Source organism: Notechis scutatus, chromosome 3 (genome assembly GCF_049901735.1).
Source record: "Notechis scutatus isolate UNSWTSFEM ecotype Mainland chromosome 3, rNotScu1.2, whole genome shotgun sequence".
NCBI lineage: Eukaryota > Metazoa > Chordata > Lepidosauria > Squamata > Elapidae > Notechis > Notechis scutatus.
In genome coordinates, this window is record NC_142011.1 from 110792488 (window position 1) to 110810734 (window position 18247).

The 18247-nt window shown below is 47.6% G+C and overlaps 1 protein-coding gene across 1 annotated transcript in view; it reads right to left on the bottom strand.

Moving 5' to 3' along the window:
- ADCY10 (adenylate cyclase 10) overlaps positions 1–18247 on the bottom strand; it is a 178465-nt gene that overhangs the window by 57326 nt on the left and 102892 nt on the right. The window contains 8 exon segments of the mRNA XM_087958990.1: positions 9680–9860; positions 10949–11599; positions 11644–11909; positions 12225–12798; positions 13347–13610; positions 13824–13976; positions 15613–16030; positions 16488–16684. Coding sequence (XP_087815116.1) covers positions 9680–9860; positions 10949–11599; positions 11644–11909; positions 12225–12798; positions 13347–13610; positions 13824–13976; positions 15613–16030; positions 16488–16684 — 2704 coding nt within the window.

An 18247-nucleotide genomic window follows, 5' to 3' on the forward strand; every position in this document is an offset into this window, starting at 1 on the left:
CCCCTCCCTCTCTCAATCTTCCCTCTGTAATTCCCTCTTCTGCTGTTTCCTTTTCCTTTGTTTAGCTGTCCAAACAATTCCATCTTTAATTATCACATCAAAGTTTGAGTTTTTAACTTTAACTCTCCCCCCTCCCCCCGTTTTTATGTTTGTTGTTCCATTTGTTCTTTAAAGCTGGTTTCCTCTTTATTTAACTCCTTCCCCTCTGGTTCTCTTTGCTCTTCTTCAATCTGAATTGCCATTTCTAATTTTTGTAGTATATAGGTGAAACTTGAAAAATTAGAATATTGTGCAAAAGTTCATTTATTTCAGGAATGTAACGTAAAAGGTGAAACTAATATATGAGATAGACTCATTACATGCAAAGCAAGATAGTTCAAGCCATGATTTGTCATAATTGTGATGATTATGGCTTACAGCTCATGAAAACCCCAAATCCACAATCTCAGAAAATTAGAATATTACATTCAATCTGTTGTATTGAGTCTAGACGGACACACCAGGCAGACACAGGAGCTGAAGAATAACGTTTCTTTATTTGAAGCAGTAACAGATTAACGTGGCTGCCCAGCTGGGCTGGCAGCCGGCTGGCTGGAGCCGGGCCCCAACTGCCCCAGCTGATGCCGTTTGACAGCTCCTTATATAGTCTGCTGTCAAACGGCACCAACCAATGGGAACAGTAAGATGGTCCCGCTCAAAATGCGGACCAGGTTGAAGACTTAGCTAGTCAGGGACACAACACCCCTTTCCCCTAGCTAAGGACATGCGCTGCCCAGCCTTTTGGGAATACAATGGTATAACCAGGAAATTGAACTAGTGAGGAAATTGAACTAGTGGCCAGGGAAGAGCACCTGGCCTGGGAAGGAGACCCTGACAAACGTGGCAAGCAACCCTGCCCAGGTGACCTCCCGCCTGTGGCGGAGTAAGGCCCCACATCCCAAGGGTTGTGGGTCAAATACTGACAGCTGCCTGCCTTGGAACCAACGCTGCAGAGATGGCAGGTCTAGCTGTGGCTTGCACAAAAATTGGCACCCCACCTGTCACAAGGCAGGAGCCTGAGAAGGGAACCAGATAAGATGGTGAATAAACCTGTCTGGTGACTGCCTGCATGGGGTAGGGCAGAGGTGCCTGAACCCTAAGGCTGGAGGCTCGTTGTGCTCTCCTGGCCCCCCTTGGGACAAGAACATCCAACCTCCCACCTACCTAGCTTTCGCCCCCTGGGGAGTGTAGTACTAATGACCAGGGAGACAAGCCAAGGTGGGAGAGACCCTGGAGGTGGGTGCATGGAACTTCCTTGTTCAACGCCTGACACCCCCTCCCCTAAATACCGGATCCATCCCCCAGAGCCATTGGAAAGGGGGGCAGAGAGAATTTTATTATCTGCATCTCTGCAGAGCCAATGGCTGCACCCATGTCCACAATGGTGAAAAGCCTGAAATGGAGAAAGGCCTGGAGCTGAACGCAGCAGGCCCACGAAGAGCTGCACCCGCAGTAGGCCCATCGCTCGGCAGCCGGTGGAAGTCGAGGAGGCGCTGGGCTGTCGGCGGCCACGGCGGAGGCGGGCAGCGCGGCGATGGCGGGGACGGGAGGCGACTGCAGCGGAGAAAGCGCGGCGGCTGCGGAGAGAGACGACGGCTGCGGATGCTGCGCGGGCGGCGGCAGAAGTAACGGAGGCCGCGGCGGCGGCAGCGAGGCCGCAGCGGCGGCAGAACGGAGGCGCGGCGGCGGCTGAAGAGCGGAGGCGCGGCGCGGCGGCTGAAGAACGGAGGCGCGGCGGCGGCAGAAGAGCGGAGGCCGCGGCGGCGGCAGCGGAGGCGCGGCGGCGGCTGAAGAGCGGATGGCAGCGGCGGCGGCAGCGGAGGCGCAGCGGCGCTGAAGAGCGGATGGCGCGGCGGCGGCTGAAGAGCGGAGGCGGCGGCGGCGGCAGAAGAGCGGAGGCGCCGCGGCGGCAGCGGAGGCCGCAGCGGCGTGAAGAGCGGAGGCCGCGGCGGCGGCTGCAGCGTGAGGCGCGCGGCGGCGGCAGAACGGAGGCCGCGGCGGCGCTGAAGAGCGGAGGCGCGCGGCGGCTGAAGAGCGGAGGCGCGGCGGCGGCGGCAGCGAGGGCGCGCGGGCGGCGAGAACGGAGGCGCGCGGCGGCTGAAGAGCGGAGGCCGCGGCGGCGCTGAAGAACGGAGGCAGCGGCGGCGCAGAAGAGCGGAGGCGCGGCGGCGGCAGCGGAGGCAGCGCGGCGGCTGAAGAACGGTGGCCGCGGTGGCTGAAGAGCGGAGAGCCGCAGCGGCGGCTGAAGAACGGTGGCGCGGCGGCTGAAGAGCGGAGGCCGCAGCGGCGGCAGAAGAGCGGAGGCGCCGCGGCGGCAGCGGAGGCGCGGCTGAAGAGCGGAGGCCGCAGCGGCGTCCTCGGCGGGAGCGGCTGCAGCGGAGGCGCTCGGCGTCCTTGGCGGGAGCGGCTGTCGGGATCGCGCGCGGCGGCAGCGACGGTAACGGCGGCCGGAGCGGTGGGGAGGGTGGAGCGTAGTCTCGCCGGCCTTCACGGCCTTGAGGCGAAGTCTGGACCTCTGCTAGAGGCTGTAGGCTTTTGCGCTCTTGTAGCGCCCACGGGTGGGGGTTTTTCGCCAGCCTTCACGGGCCTTGAGGCGACGTCTGTTCCTCGACTGGGGAGGCTTTTCAGACTTCTGCGCTTTTGGTAGCGCCAACGGGGTTTCGCCAGCCTTCACGGGCCTTGAGGCGAAGTCTGTTCCTCGACTGGGAGGCTTTTCAGACTTCTGCGCTTTTGGTAGCGCTAACAGGGGTTTCGCCAGCCTTCACGGGCCTTGAGGCGACGTCTGTTCCTCGACTGAGGAGGCTTTTCAGACTTCTGCGCTTTGGTAGCGCTAACAGGGGTGCCTTTCGCACGGGAGGCTAGAGTGCCTGTCAGGCAGTAACTTTCTCCTCAGCTCAGGGAGACTTTCTTTTCCTCAGCTCAGAGAGACTTTTTCTCAGCTCAGAGAGACTTTTTCTCCTCAGCTCAGAGAGACTTTCTTTTCCTCAGCTCAGGGAGACTTTCTTCTCCTCAGCTCAGAGGCTCTTTTTAAATTTGGCGCGCGCAGAGACTGTCTGCGACTCCATACATTCTGTGGCTTCAGCTCTTTCTTCAGTGACTTAGCTTCTTGCCTGGGTGTCTCTTCTGACATCCCACCTTCGTCGCCAGAGTTGTATTGAGTCTAGACGGACACACCAGGCAGACACAGGAGCTGAAGAATAACGTTTTTTATTTGAAGCAGTAACAGATTAACATGGCTGCCCAGCTGGGCTGGCAGCCGGCTGGCTGGAGCCGGAGCCCCAACTGCCCCAGCTGATGCCGTTTGACAGCTCCTTATATAGTCTGCTGTCAAACGGCACCAACCAATGGGAACAGTAAGATGGTCCCGCTCAAAATGCGGACCAGGTTGAAGACTTAGCTAGTCAGGGACACAACACAATCAATAAAACAAGGATTGTACATAGAACAATATCGGACCTCTGAAAAGTATAAGCATGCATATGTACTCAGTACTTGGTTTGGGCCCCTTTTGCAGCAATTACTGCCTCAATGCAGCGTGGCATGGAAGCTATCAGCCTGTGGCACTGCTGAGATGTTATGGAAGACCAGGATGCTTCAATAGCGGCCTTCAGTTCTTCTGCATTGTTCGGTCTCATGTCTCTCATCTTTCTCTTGGCAATGCCCCATAGATTCTCCATGGGGTTCAGGTCAGGCGAGTTTGCTGGCCAATCAAGCACAGTAATCCCATGGTCATTGAACCAGGTTTTGGTGCTTGTGGCAGTGTGGGCAGGTGCCAAGTCCTGCTGGAAAATTAAGTCAGCATCCCCATAAAGCTCATCTGCGGAAGGAAGCATGAAGTGCTCCAAAATCTCCTGGTAGATGGCTGTGTTGACCCTGGACTTAATGAAGCACAGTGGACCAACACCAGCAGATGACATGGCTCCCCAAATCAACACAGACTCTGGAAACTTCACACTGGACTTCAAGCATCTCCATTCTTTCTCCAGACTCTGGGTCCTTGGTTTCCAAATGAGATGCAAAAGTTGCTCTCATCAGAAAAGAGGACTTTGGACCACTGAGCAACAGACCAGTTCTGTTGTTCTTTAGCCCAGATAAGATGCTTCTGAAATTGTTTGTTGTTCAGGAGTAGCTTGACAAGAGGAATACGACATTTGAAGCCCATGTCCAGGATCCGTCTGTGCGTGGTGGCTCTTGATGCACTGACTCCAGCCTCAGTCCACTCCTTGTGAAAGTCCCCAACACTTTTGAATGGCCTTTTCCTGACAATCCTCTCCAGGCTACAGTCATCCCTGCTGCTTGTGCACCTTTTTCTCCCACACTTTCCCCTTCCACATAACTTTCTATTAATGTGCTGTGATACAGCACTTTGGGAACATCCAACTTCTTTTGCAATTACCTTTTGAGGCTTTCCCTCCTTATGGAGGGCGTCAATGATGGTTTTCTGCACAACTGTCAGGTCAGCAGTCTTTCCCATGATTGTGATTCCTACTGAATCAGACTGAGAGACAATTTAAAGGCTCAGGAACCCTTTGCAGGTGTTATGGCTTAATTAGCTGATTAGTGGGACTAGAATATTGAACCTTTTCACAATATTCTAATTTTCTGAGATTGTGGATTTGGGGTTTTCATGAGCTGTAAGCCATTATCATCACAATTATGACACATCACGGCTTGAACTATCTTGCTTTGCTTGTAATGAGTCTATCTCATATATTAGGTTCACCTTTTAAGTTGCATTACTGAAATAAATGAACTTTTGCATGATATTCTAATTTTTTGAGTTTCACCTGTATATTTAATTTCAACAACCAATGTCCATAAGTCTTTGTTTCCAGGTTCCTTCTGTTAATTTCTTTTCCAACTTTTTCCCAAAGTCACCAAATAATCCAAAACCTTCACATGTCTTTTTCCCTTATAGTAATTTTGTATTTCACTTTTCAGGGTTTTATTTTATTATAGTGGAGTTCCTCTTATTTCCTTTTAAATTCCAATTTTAGAAAGACCAAGCACTTTTCAAAGAGTCACTGAAATTTTTCCTGTACCATTAGGTGGTGGTCTCAGTTCTATTTCCACATTCCACCCATTCTTTTCACTTTTTCCTTTTTAAACTTTTATTAATTTCACTAATTCCAGTTATTAGCTATTATTTTTTAAACACATTCAATTCCGGCATTTACTATTTAGTGCCAAAAATCCACTAATTATCCAGTTTAATTTCCAAGCCTTTTGTCATGAGATATTTTCCTGTAAATTTTCCACCTCCAAATTAATTCATTTCAATGTTCAAAGCCAATTTCTTCAGTTCAAATTTTCTTCTCACTCTCTCTGGTTGCTGCTTTTACACATTTTTATCAGAAATAATTCTTTATTTCTTAATTCTGGGGCACCTTAATGTCCATGTATATTGCCTGGTTCATACAACACTTACAACTTCACTGCTCCAGAACAGTTTTAGTTTCCCAGATTGCCTCCTGTCTTCATGGTGGCCATTTTAGACCACCACTGCAACTTGTAGGGGATTTATCTTGTCAGGGAGGAGAGTTGCAATTCTCCTCAACCCTTCAAGCAGCCCCCACTTTCTTTACCACCCTCCAGGGTGGCTCTGATCTCAATCAGGACCCTCCAACAAGCGAACACAGAGCAAAACCACACATGATCATGGATTCCACTCCGATGCAACAGAAGAACAACCAGAAGTCCTAATCACTATTTGTTAGGGAAACCACAACTGATTTATTTAATTGCACCAAACTCTAAATAAAACAGGAATTAAAAACCCTAAGCTCTAGTGTAGACCATGCTTCTCAACTTTGGCAACTTTAAGGTGCATGGACTTCAATTCCAAGAATTCCCCAGGCAGCATGAAGTTTACCCATCTTAAACTTGCCAAGACTGAAAAATGCTGATCTACAGATAGGGATTTTTCCATTCCTCTTTTACTAGTTCTTACTTATGAGCAATCATAATGCAAAATCCTCACTCCCACTCCACCCCAGAGCAATCATAATGCAAAATCCTCACTCCCATTCCACTCCAGAGCAATCAAAATACAAAATCCTTACCCCACTTCAGAGCAACCACAATTCCCTCACTAACCTGCTTTCCAGCTCTGTTCTCTGGCATGCAAGACAAAAAAGAAGACCATGAGATTACCAGTTTAAAAAAGGTGCAATCAAACCTTCCAACTTCTCAGGGAAAAAAAATATATCATGAAATATATCTGATTGAATTCTTTTTTTACTGGTAGTCATATGGTCTTCTTTTGTTTCCCTGCATGCCAGAGAATGGAGCTGGAAAGCAGATTAGTGAGGGAATTGTGGTTGCTGCAGGATTTTACAGGAGTCTGTCCAGGTGAAGAATGGGGGGGGGCTGCGTGTGGGCCCCTGCACCCCATTTTCACTAGCAGAGGCACTGCGGGCTGGTCTTTTGCTATTTCCAGGCTGGTTCCATGGGCCAGATCTAAGCACCCTGCAGGCCAGATTTGGCCCGTGGGCCTTGAGTTTGTCACCCCTACATAAAGGGCTTTAAAAGTTAAAATCAGCAATAATCATAAAATTAAATTACATTTAATTTAATAGGAAGCCGAGGCATAGTCCATAAAAGAAATGTAATATGTACCCACTGACAAGCACCGGTGAGCACCGCATTTTGCACTGTGCAGCTTTCAGATAATCTTAGAAGTCCTCCGATGTAGAAGACAGGTATATCAGATGATAAAAAAATCAGATCAAATGAAGGTTATCTTAGCAACAACACTTGTTGGTCTAACTTTATTTCTTATTTCAGTAACTTTAACAAGTTATTAAAATGTTTTAGATGTCTTTTTACTTCAGTAGAGTACTCTGTGATATGCTGGTTAGCAAGTTAGTTAACTGGTGGTGGTATGATAATTACATTAATACTGTACTTCACTGTCTCAAAATCAAATGTAAAAGATATACATCAGTAATTCCTGTTTAAACTGGAGAGACATATCAAGTGGGTGCTACAAGAATCAGGCTTGTTTCCTCTATTATTCCATGTTTGACATGGAAGAAAGATGGCAGGAAATTCATACCTAATGCATGCTAATGACTATCAGACAATGGAGTCAGTTATTCAAAGAATTGTAAGACTCCACCTGATTTATTCTATTCACACACAGCCTAGGTGACTGCCTGGAATGCTTTAATGTGGGTTTTTGAACTGAGAAGACAAATAGAATCAAAGGCCTAGGGGGCCTTACCAGCATTATGATTCTATGGTTTATACATTTTCATTGCCTGTAATCCAAGTGATAGACAGTTTATTAATTATATATTGGAAAAATGTTTCAGACACTTTACCAATAAAATAATTGGCTGAATTATATCAATTCCTGCTATGCTTCAACTCAACAGGACTGTATTTTTAAAAATCATACATTCAATCTTCTTTTAAAAGAATCCTCTCTCTATTTCCAGATCAGAAACAATATTCCAGGAGCTTCAGACTATGCTTGAAGGAACAATTCATGCAAGCCAGAAGTGTAACAGGATTTGCTTACCAAATAACTGCTGATAAAGAGGTTTGAATGGAAACAAAGTCTCCTTGCTATTGCTCCTTACTATTGTCATGAAAGTAAATCCACATAAATGGCAACTTTCTTACTCTAAACATTCCATTAATCCCTTATGATACCTATTCTACTGATTATATAGCTCCCTCTCATTCACCCTGTTTGCTAGAATTACATATTAACAGAGTTGGAAAGGACTTTGTAGGTCATCTAGTCCAAACCCCCCACCCAAGCTGGAGACCCAATACCATTTCTGACAGATGTCAGTCCAGTCTCTTCTTGAAAGTTTCCAGTGATGCAGCTCCCACAACTTCCGAGGGCTAAGCTGTTCCATTGGTTGATTGTTCTCACTGTCAGAAAATTTCTCCTTATTTCCAGCTTAAATCTCTCCTTGTTCAGTTTCCATCCATTATTCCTTGTCTGGCCTTCAGGTGTTTTGGAAAACAGCTTGACCCCCTCCTCTCTGTGGCAGCCTGTTGGGCTCTGGGCATTGCTTTGGAGCCCACCAGCATTGCTAGAGATCATTTGAGGATTGTTCCTTAAATATTGGAGCACTGCTATCATGCGTCCCCTGGTCCTTCTCTTCACTAGACTATCCATGCCCAGTTTCTGCAACTGTTCATCTTATGATTTAGCCACATGCAGCAGCATCACCCTCTTCCTGGGTTGGGATTCTACCAGTTCAGACTGGTTTGGGCGAACCGGATGTTAAAGTTACATCTGATTTGCCGAACCATATTTCAACCGACCAGCTGGCCCTGCCTACCCTCCCCCCTCCCAGGAATCTCCAAACAGCTCATTTTCGATAGAGGTAAGTGTAGGGTCCATACAGAGGCTCTGGGAGGGGGAAAGTCTGGAAATGGGCCTGTTTCCGGCTTCTGGAGAGCCTCCAGAGCCCAGGGCCAGAGGCCTGGGAGAAGCCTCTGGACCCTTGGGAGGATGAAAAACGGCCCTCCCACTAAAACTGGAAGTCACAAAACAGCCCTGTTTCTGGCTTCCAGTGGTTCTCCAGAGCCCGGGGAAGGCTGTTTTCACCCTTCCAGATGCCCAGGGAAGCCTCCAGACCCTTGGGAGGGTGAAAACTGCCTCCCCTGGGCTCTGGAGCCCCACCAGAAGCTGGAAACAGGAAGTTCCAGTGGGCCACGCCCACCATGGCCATGCCCACCTAGCAACTGGGCAGCGAACCGGTTGCTGGGATTTTTTAATCCCATCCCTGCCCTCCTCCTGCTGCTTTGCTTGTCCAGCCATCTCTGTGCATCTCCCCTTCTACCCCCTCCTTTTCTCCAAGATCTGTCAAGGAAGAAGTTGGACACAGAGGGAACTGCTTACTGCAAACTTTCTCCTGCACGCTTTCATGTGCAGCAGCGGCACCCTCCACTTCCTGTTTGCTGGGAGGAGGCACCAGACAGGGAAATGCTAATGCTCGGATGTTATGTCTCACCTTTCCAAGGAAGATGAAAAGTCCAAACTCCGACAAAATACAGGCAGGCAAGAAGATTCAGTATTTACAGAGTTAATTCCTTTAAGCAGACAAGGTTCTTGGCATTATCACAAACGCTGCCTGCCAAGTCCGACAAGATAACCAGAAACATTAATCACTAAAGCTTTCAAGAAACAAAATACACCGAGGCCTGACAGAAAAAGTAACACTTTGTCCCGTACAGAGTTTCCAGAGAAAACACACCCACTTTTATCCCCTGTGGGGTGTGTCTCCATGACTCAGCTCACTCTCTGATTCGTCCACGCCTCTTACGCTGCAGCTCACACTTCTTCCTGCGACGCTGCCTAGCATCAAGACAACCTTCGTCTACTTGATTCCCTGTCAGAGGCTGCTCCGATATGCCCTCCTCCTCCTGATTAGTCTCAGGCTGTCCCTCTCGGTTATCTGCTGAAACCTGAGGTATTATCTGGGAGGAAGGCATTGCCGAAGAGGAAGGTCCTGGGGAGGAAGGCATTTCCAATTCCTCCTCCTCATCTTCTGAGTCCTCTTCCTCTAACAATGCAGGCTCAGGACTCGGAGCCACAACACTATCCCTCACCACAGGGCCCTTCCCCCGAGTCTGACGGTCAGGATGTGGTCTCAAGGGGAACTGGTCATGGAACCTCCATATAAAGTCCAGGGCGTGGAATGTGGAAGCATCCACCCAGGAAAGGGCCTCTGGTCCATCCCCCTGCCTCTCGATCAAATACTGGAACCGTCCTTTCAACCAGCGGGAATCCTGAATGCTGACCACTGTGCCATCAACTGCATTATCATCATCGGATACAGGTGATGGATCATCAGCTGCGGGAGGTCAGAGATCACATGAAGGGGCATCTGGGATCAAAAGGGAATGGTGGAAGACAGGATGAATTTGCATGGAGCGCGGTAGAGTCAATTGATAGGCTACGGGGTTGATGACCACCTCGATGGGAAAGGGGCCGATGAACCGATGGTCCAGCTTCTTTATCGGGCGGTCGACCCAAAGATGTTTTGTGGACAATCACACATGGTCTCCCACAGCCAGCGGAGGCATCGCCCATCGAGAGTGATCTGCAAACCTCTTATAGTCTTCCTTGGCCCGTATCAATTGCTGTCGAATTAATTGTTGAACAGAATGTAGTTCCGACAGGAATTCCTGGGTCTCGGGAACTGGGGAATCTAAGAGTGACAACGGAAATAACCGCGGATGGAAACCCAGATTCGCATAAAATGGTGTCATCTGGGTGGAGGTATGCTGGGAGTTGTTGAAGGCAAACTCCGCCAGAGGGAGATAAGCAACCCAATTGTTCTGTCGTTGATTGACAAAACAACGTAAATATTGTTCTAGAATGCCAATAACCTTCTCCGTCTCACCGTCAGTCTCTGGATGGTGCGCCGACGACAAGCAGACCTGCACCTGTAACGCGGTCATCAGGCTCTTCCAAAATTGGGCTGTAAATTGGACACCGCAATCAGAAACTACCCTGTCTGGCAGACCATGGAGACGAAAAACATGCTGCAAAAACAACCGGGCAGTAGTACGGGCCAAATGCAATTTACAACACGGAATAAAGTGGGCCATTTTGGTTAACATGTCGACCACCACAAGCACAGTCGTAAATCCCGAAGATGATGGCAAATGAGTCAAGAAGTCCATGGAAATTGCTCCCCATGGTCTTTCTGGAGTCGGCAGAGGTTGGAGAAGACCAGGAGGCACACCCGTCATGGCTTTCACTTGCCTGCACGTTACACAGGACGTGACATAGGCGTGGACATCATGCCATACTCGAGGCCACCAAAAAGTCCGCGTGACAAGATGGAGGGTCTTAAAAAACCCAAAATGGCCAGCTGCAGGGTTGTCGTGACACTGAGTCATAATAAGGGCTCGAAGCGGCCCTGTGGGTACGTACAACCAGCCCCGATGCTTGAGTAAGCCCTCCTCCAAAGTCCAAAGTCCCCCATCTTCTGCTGCGACCAAGCGTCTAGGCGCTGCACCTCTCGCACCTGAGTCTGCAAATCCACCGGTTCCTGGACTATGGCCAAAGATTCTGCTGGCAGCACCGTCCGTGGAGGAATTGGGTCCTCGGGGCAAAGGTACTCAGGTTTGCAGGACAGGGCATCCGCCCTCCGATTGTGACCACTGGGGATATAGGTCACAAAAAAGTTGAACCGGGCAAAAAACAATGACCACCGGATCTGCCGCTGGTTCAACTTTCGTGCCGTTGACAAGTGTTCTAAATTCCGATGGTCCGTCCAGACCTCCACCTTGTGTCGGGCCCCCTCAAGATGATGTCGCCAAGTCTCAAATGCACCCTTGATAGCCAGCAACTCTTTTTCCCAGGTGGTGTAATTGTGTTCGGAAGGAGTGAGTTTCCGGGAATAGTAAGCGCAGGGAAAAAGAGTGATGCTATCCGCCGGGGCTTGCAACAACACAGCCCCAATAGCCACGTTGGACGCATCCGTCTCCACCACAAAAGGACGATGCAGATCAGGATGCCTCAGGACAGGTTCTGCGATGAAGGCCTTCTTGAGGGCCTCAAAAGCCTGTTGCTGCGGGGGGCCTACTGGAACAGAACCTTCTTTCGAAGGAGCTGGGTTATTGGACCTGTCAGCTTGGCAAAACTCGGGATGAAGGTCCGGTAATAGTTAGCGAACCCCAATAGGCGTTGAACGTCCTTCACGCGATGAGGGGGTTTCCAACTACACAAGGCCTCAACCTTACGCAGGTCCATGGCGATGCCTTCGGGAGAGATGATGTGCCCAAGGAACTCTATGGAAGTCTGGAAGAAAAGACATTTCTCCAACTTTGCATAAAGTTGGTGTTCCCGAAGGCATTGCAAAACCAGACTAACGTGGTGAAGGTGGCTGTCCCTGGACCCGGAATAGATCAGAATATCATTCAGGTACACCACCACGAACCGATCTAACATGTCCCGAAACATGTCATTCATCAGGTGCTGGAAGACCGCGGGGGCATTGGTCAACCCAAACGGCATCACAGTGTACTCAAAATGGCCGTATCAGGTGCCAAATGCCATCTTCCATTTGTCCCCCTCTCACATCCGCACCAGGTTGTAGGCCCCTCGAAGATCGAGCTTGGTGAAGATAGTGGCCTCCCGCAACCTCTCCAACAACTCTGGAATGAGCGGCAAGGGGTAGCTATTCTGCACTGTGATGGCATTTAACCGGTGGTAATCGCAGCACAAGCGTAAGTCTCCCGTCTTCTTCTTGACAAAGAGAACTGGGGCTGAGAGAGGGGACGACGAAGGCCGGATGAACCCTCGGGCCAAGTTTTTGTCCAAAAAGTCCCATAGGGCGGCCAACTCGGGCTTGGACATGGAGTATAAATGTCCCTTTGGCAGTGGTACATTGGGCAGAAGGTCCACTGGACAATCATAGGGCCGATGCGGGGGTAACCGGTCTGCCTCCTTCTCACTGAACACATCCAAAAAATCCATCAGTTCAGGAGGTATGGAGACGGCAGGGGTGGTGATGTCCTGGCCAGCACAGGTGTGGCATAAGTGGTCCACGCACTGCAGACTTGGAAAAGAAATGGCGTTTCGCAACCATGCCACCTGAGGATCATGAATCCGAAGCCAAGCCGTGCTGAGGACTAATGGGAAATGGAGGTCCGCGGTGACATAAAAGCAGATCGCCTCCTCATGGTCTCCAATGACCCGGTGCAAAGGCTGGGTAGCGAATTTAATGGGTCCTGCAAGAAGTTCCCGCCCATCAATAGTCTCGACCCTCATCGGAGGGTCTACCGGAACCAAGGGGACATCAAAATGGGCCGCAAAGTCCTGGTCCATAAAGTTAGTTGTGGCCCCCCGAGTCCACCAATGCAGTCGCTGAAATCCCTTCTGACTGGTTAGCCAAGAAAACCCGAGTGTCCAAAAGCAGATGCCGAGGGGGCCCAGAGTCAACCTCCGCTAATTCAGGCAGGCGTTTGATACGTGCCCGGCCAAGGGTTTCCCCCAAGGTCGGGCCTGCCCCATTTCCTGACTGATCAGGCCGAGATTCAGGGACAGGCTTGAGTGCCCCCCTTTGCTTTATATTATAGGACAAGTAGCAAAATGTCCTGCCCCCCCCAATACAAGCACAAATCTCCTTGGCATCTCCGTGTTCGCTCCTGGGCCGTCAGGTGAGGTCTGACCACTCCCAACTCCATTGGCTCCTCAGCCATTGCCACGACACGTTGGGTGACCCGGGGCGCTGGTTGCACAGGGTGCTGTAGTACAGATGTGGTTGGCTGCTCCTGGACGGTGCGACGGGTCTTGCGCCATTGAAGTCAGGCATCAATGCGCAAGCATTGCACCACCAGAGCGTCGAGGGTCGGGGCTGGTTCCACTCGAACTAACTCATCCTGCAGCTCATCTGACAGGCCATCCTGGAAGGCGTCCATTAAGGCTGTATCATTCCAATTGGAATCCAGACATACAAGCTGAAATTCCGAAATAAATTTCTGCAGGGGGCGCTTCTCTTGGCGAAGTTCCTTCAGATGCCTGGCTGCCATCTGCACTCGTATGGGGTCCTCATACATGTGGCGCATGTGTTGCCAAAACCCCTGGTAATCTGTTAATAACGGGCTGTTCTGGAGCAACAAAGGTGTGGCCCATCTGGCAGCCGAGCCAGAAAGGAGGCTTATCACAAACCCTACCCGAGCCCAGTCATCTGGGAAATCCTCTGGCCTCACAGCCATAAACAACTGGCACTGTCCCATGAAAGCCGGGAACATCTCAGGCTGCCCAGAAAACTTATCCGGCACAGCCACCGGGCATTTCCGACGGAGAGGGGCAGGAGGAGCAGCATGAGCCTGCAGCAGAGCAATTTGAGCTATTAATTGGGCCACCTGCTGTTGCAGAGCCTGGTTTTCATTCTGCAGCTGTTGCTGCTGCTGCTGCTGCTGCTGGTCCATCTTGGGCAAAAGATGGTTTAAGTCTGGTACGGGACAAAAATGTTATGTCTCACCATTCCAAGGAAGATGAAAAGTCCAAACTCCGACAAAATACAGACAGGCAAGAAGATTCAGTATTTACAGAGTTAATTCCTTTAAGCAGACAAGGTTCTTGGCATTATCACAAACGCTGCCTGCCAAGTCCGACAAGATAACCAGAAACATTAATCACTAAAGCTTTCAAGAAACAAAATACACCGAGGCCTGACAGAAAAGGTAACACTTTGTCCCGTACAGAGTTTCCAGAGAAAACACACCCACTTTTATCCCCTGTGGGGTGTGTCTCCATGACTCAGCTCACTCTCTGATTCGTCCACGCCTCTTACGCTGCAGCTCACACTTCTTCCTGCGACGCTGCCTAGCATCAAGACAACCTTCGTCTACTTGATTCCCTGTCAGAGGCTGCTCTGATATGCCCTCCTCCTCCTGATTAGTCTCAGGCTGTCCCTCTCGGTTATCTGCTGAAACCTGAGGTATTATCTGGGAGGAAGGCATTGCCGAAGAGGAAGGTCCTGGGGAGGAAGGCATTCCCAATTCCTCCTCCTCATCTTCCGAGTCCTCTTCCTCTAACAATGCAGGCTCAGGACTCGGAGACACAACACTCGGATAATTTGATAATTTGACTTTTACCTCTCTTTTGGAAAAGTCCTTTCTTATGTGATAATGAAAATGCATTTTTCCTCTCTTGATTCTCAGCACCTGCCAAATAGATAGAGACCTGAAGACTACTTTACTGTAGTTTGAGATCTCACACATAAGCAGCAAGATTTCAAAGATATTGCTAAGTTATTACACCCTTATGGATTTTTTGCTGAAACAAGAAAAACATGAACTTTGATGATAAGAAAGGGTAGACTATGGAAAAAAGGAAATCAAGTTGTAATTTTAGGGTGAGGACATAAAATATAAATATACTTGTAACTGCTGTTGATAAGCTTGGAAGCTGCATCTTTATCATCTTTCCTCTCCTTTTCTTTTTTCTTTCTCTGTTTCTTTATTTGCACTTTTTCACTTCACTTTCTTTACTTTTTCCTTTCAAAATTTGCATTAGTTTTATTCATTTAAAAATGTACAGAGAGATAATTTGGTATTATGTATGGAAAGCAGCCTTAGAGCACAGTTCTGATGACTGAGAATTGTCTATTCCCAAAACATGGGCACAGATACACACACACAAATGGAAAATACTTCTGCAGTTAAATGCTGTAAATGGAAAAAGAAAGACACAGTTTTAAGACATATTTCTTAATCTCAGCTCTGCCCACTGCCTAGACTGGGTTCTCCATTGTAAATAAACAATGATGCCAACCTATTCAAATAGGGGGAAATATAACTTCTGTGTAAAACACACCAAGCAGAGATGACTGAACCAGACTACTTGGAATCATCTCTTTTCAGCTTTGTGGTTCTGCAAATCCATTCTGGATTCATTTGTTATTTACTTCTGTTGACATCTTCTTATGTATTGTTCTTGTACTGATATTTGAGCTTTCCACAAAAATGACTACAATTTCTATAGTTCTCTGCTAACTTGTGAGAGTCTATTTTGGCAGTTTTCAAGGAAAATATTTAAACTGAGAGTTGAGGTTGCTGTACCAGCACCATCAAATTAATACCTACCTTCCTGGTGGGATGCTTCCAATTTTTTAAGGGTTTCTGAAACAAGGATCACAGCAGCCTCATTCAACACATCCTCTTTGATATTCTTAATTTTATCTTCCTGTGAATAGAATTTTTGAAGCATGCCATCTACTGCATACCGATGATAAGGAATGAAATCACCTTCCCCACAACACTTGCATCGGTGAGCTAGCCACTTCAGATAACTGGCACATTTGAAATGCAAGGCTTTTTTCTGATTCTTAAGCCACAATTCATAAGCTGCTTCTTGCAACAGTGGTGCGCAAAACTCCATGATTTTGCAATGCATCACAGCCTCTTCTAGCTTGAGCCTATTGGAAATAACTGATCCAAGATCTGAAAAATAAGGTAGTCTTAGTATTTGCACCATCAAAGAATGAAATCATCCTGCATAAATCTACCATTGTGTAGGAATAGCTAATGTTCTATTTCTGATTAGATTTAAGAACATGACTACAGCAACTAATTTTCTTGTGATACTTATTCCAATTATGTTAGTGAACACAATCTGAACATGGTGAGTGGGTGCTATAATTTACTTGTCAAGGATTTATATGAAGACAGACATATCATAAAATATTACTTGATTTTATTTGACTACTGTGTGTTCCCTTTGTTCCTATAAAAAGCAAAGTTAAGTACTAACGTTTAAGATTTCAGCACCAATTTAACATGAATTTGATGCATAGAATGCAATAATGTTGTTCAATCATTTCCATGCCCTTTGGGTAAACTGGTGTTTCAGAGATTTCTAATTTTTCAATAACCAACTTACCCGATTCTGGCCTATGTGATTTCAATTCATTATTGCTGATGCTGAACTCTTTAGATAACATGTGCTGGGTTACATTCACTTCTTTTCTTTCAGTACAACACTTAAAGATACGGGATTCCACCAGTGCTGCCAGAGTTTGGTACATTTTCCTTTTTGTCCATTCCGGGAGAATATAAAGGAGCATCTCTGTAGTGAATGTCACACCAATGACAGCTGCACATTTCACCACCATCTGCTCTGAAGGATTCATATTGTCCAGTGCAGCCAGAGCAATTCCTAATGACAAACCAAAGTCAAATTGTGAAAAAAGTGGTACAGTGTCTGAATTAGTCAGTTTCCAAATTTTATGTTTAAATCTGCAAAAGCAACATTTAGGAATAGTAAGATTACATTGTAGAGATTAACAGACAATTGCAGAGATACACTATTCAGAACTGAAAGAGAGAGGAATTTATTAAAACATAGGACACTACCCTCTGTTACAAGAAAATTCCTAGAACAGGATATCTGGGAAGGAGAGGTAATCTAACAGTGTCTGTCTGTCTGTCTATCATCAATCTACCATTTATCTATCCATTATCCATCTATCCACCCACCCACCCAAGGCATGACAAGGTGATGAAAGAAATACACCTTTTTACATGTGTTGATTTCATATGACCATAAAAGGGTGAAGTCATAATGCCATTTTGCCATTTGCACTTTTTATAGTTTTTCCACCCCTTCCTCCCAAAATACCCCTTAAGTACTAGAATATTGCTATCATAATCACGCCTACCCTCCTCTTTGTGGACTAGACATACCTAATTCCCTCAATTGTCCATCAGATGGTTTAGCCTTCAGACCTTTATCATTTTTGTTGTTCTTCTCTGTCCTCTTTCTAGGATCTCAACATCTTTTTCCATCATGGTGTCCCGAACTGGATGCAGTATTCCAAGTGTGGTGACACCGGTACAGTATAAAGTGATACTATCACTTCACGTGATCTTGAAACTATCCCTCTGTTGATGCAACCTAGGGCTGGTTTGGTTTTTGTTTTTTTTGACAACTGCAGGATTCTGTTGGCTTATACCTAAGTGATGGTCTACTAGGATATTAGATGTCAGATCTGTGTATCTGCCATTCTTCTTGAAAGAAGAAGGGGGGGGGGAAGTTGGTATAAGAAATCCTTTTTGATGTAACATGAATATATTAAATCTTATATTGAATTTGGATAACCCATGATATACTATGGAGGAATGGAAACCAGATACCAGGAAACCTATCACCTCTGAAAGAGACAGCCACAGGATGAAAAGACCATAAAAATTCCTGCTGGGAGATGTCTCCTGGGAACCTCAAAAAAGATCATTCTCAGAAGGGGGGGGGGGAATAAATATGTTGGCTCTTTGTTTTACTAAATACACATCAAGAGAAGGGGAGGGGTCTCAACCCCCTTATCTATCCCTGCATGCCTGAGGCACATTAGATGCTGCTTTTAATCCCTCCATGAATTGTCTCATCTCAATGAAGGATTCCTTTTGATATGTTTCATTTTCCGAAGTTCATTCTTGTTGATTGAATGGGAAGTTCTGTAGCCTGACATAAAGCAGCATCTGCAATAGAGGTCAGCCCGGAGAGGAATTTTTTTTAAAAAAAACCTTCACTCTACTGAGGGGACCCTGCAAAAAAAGAAAAATGTCTGAATACAGCAAGGATCAAGGGGAAGCTGAATGCTGGGGAGAAACGTTGACAGTTACCCAGCCAGACACTGACTCAATGCACCCCATCGAAGATAGCGAAGCTGCCTGAGAAACCTCCACAAAGCCCTGGTGGTCTATAGGTGTAGGAAAAAGAGAC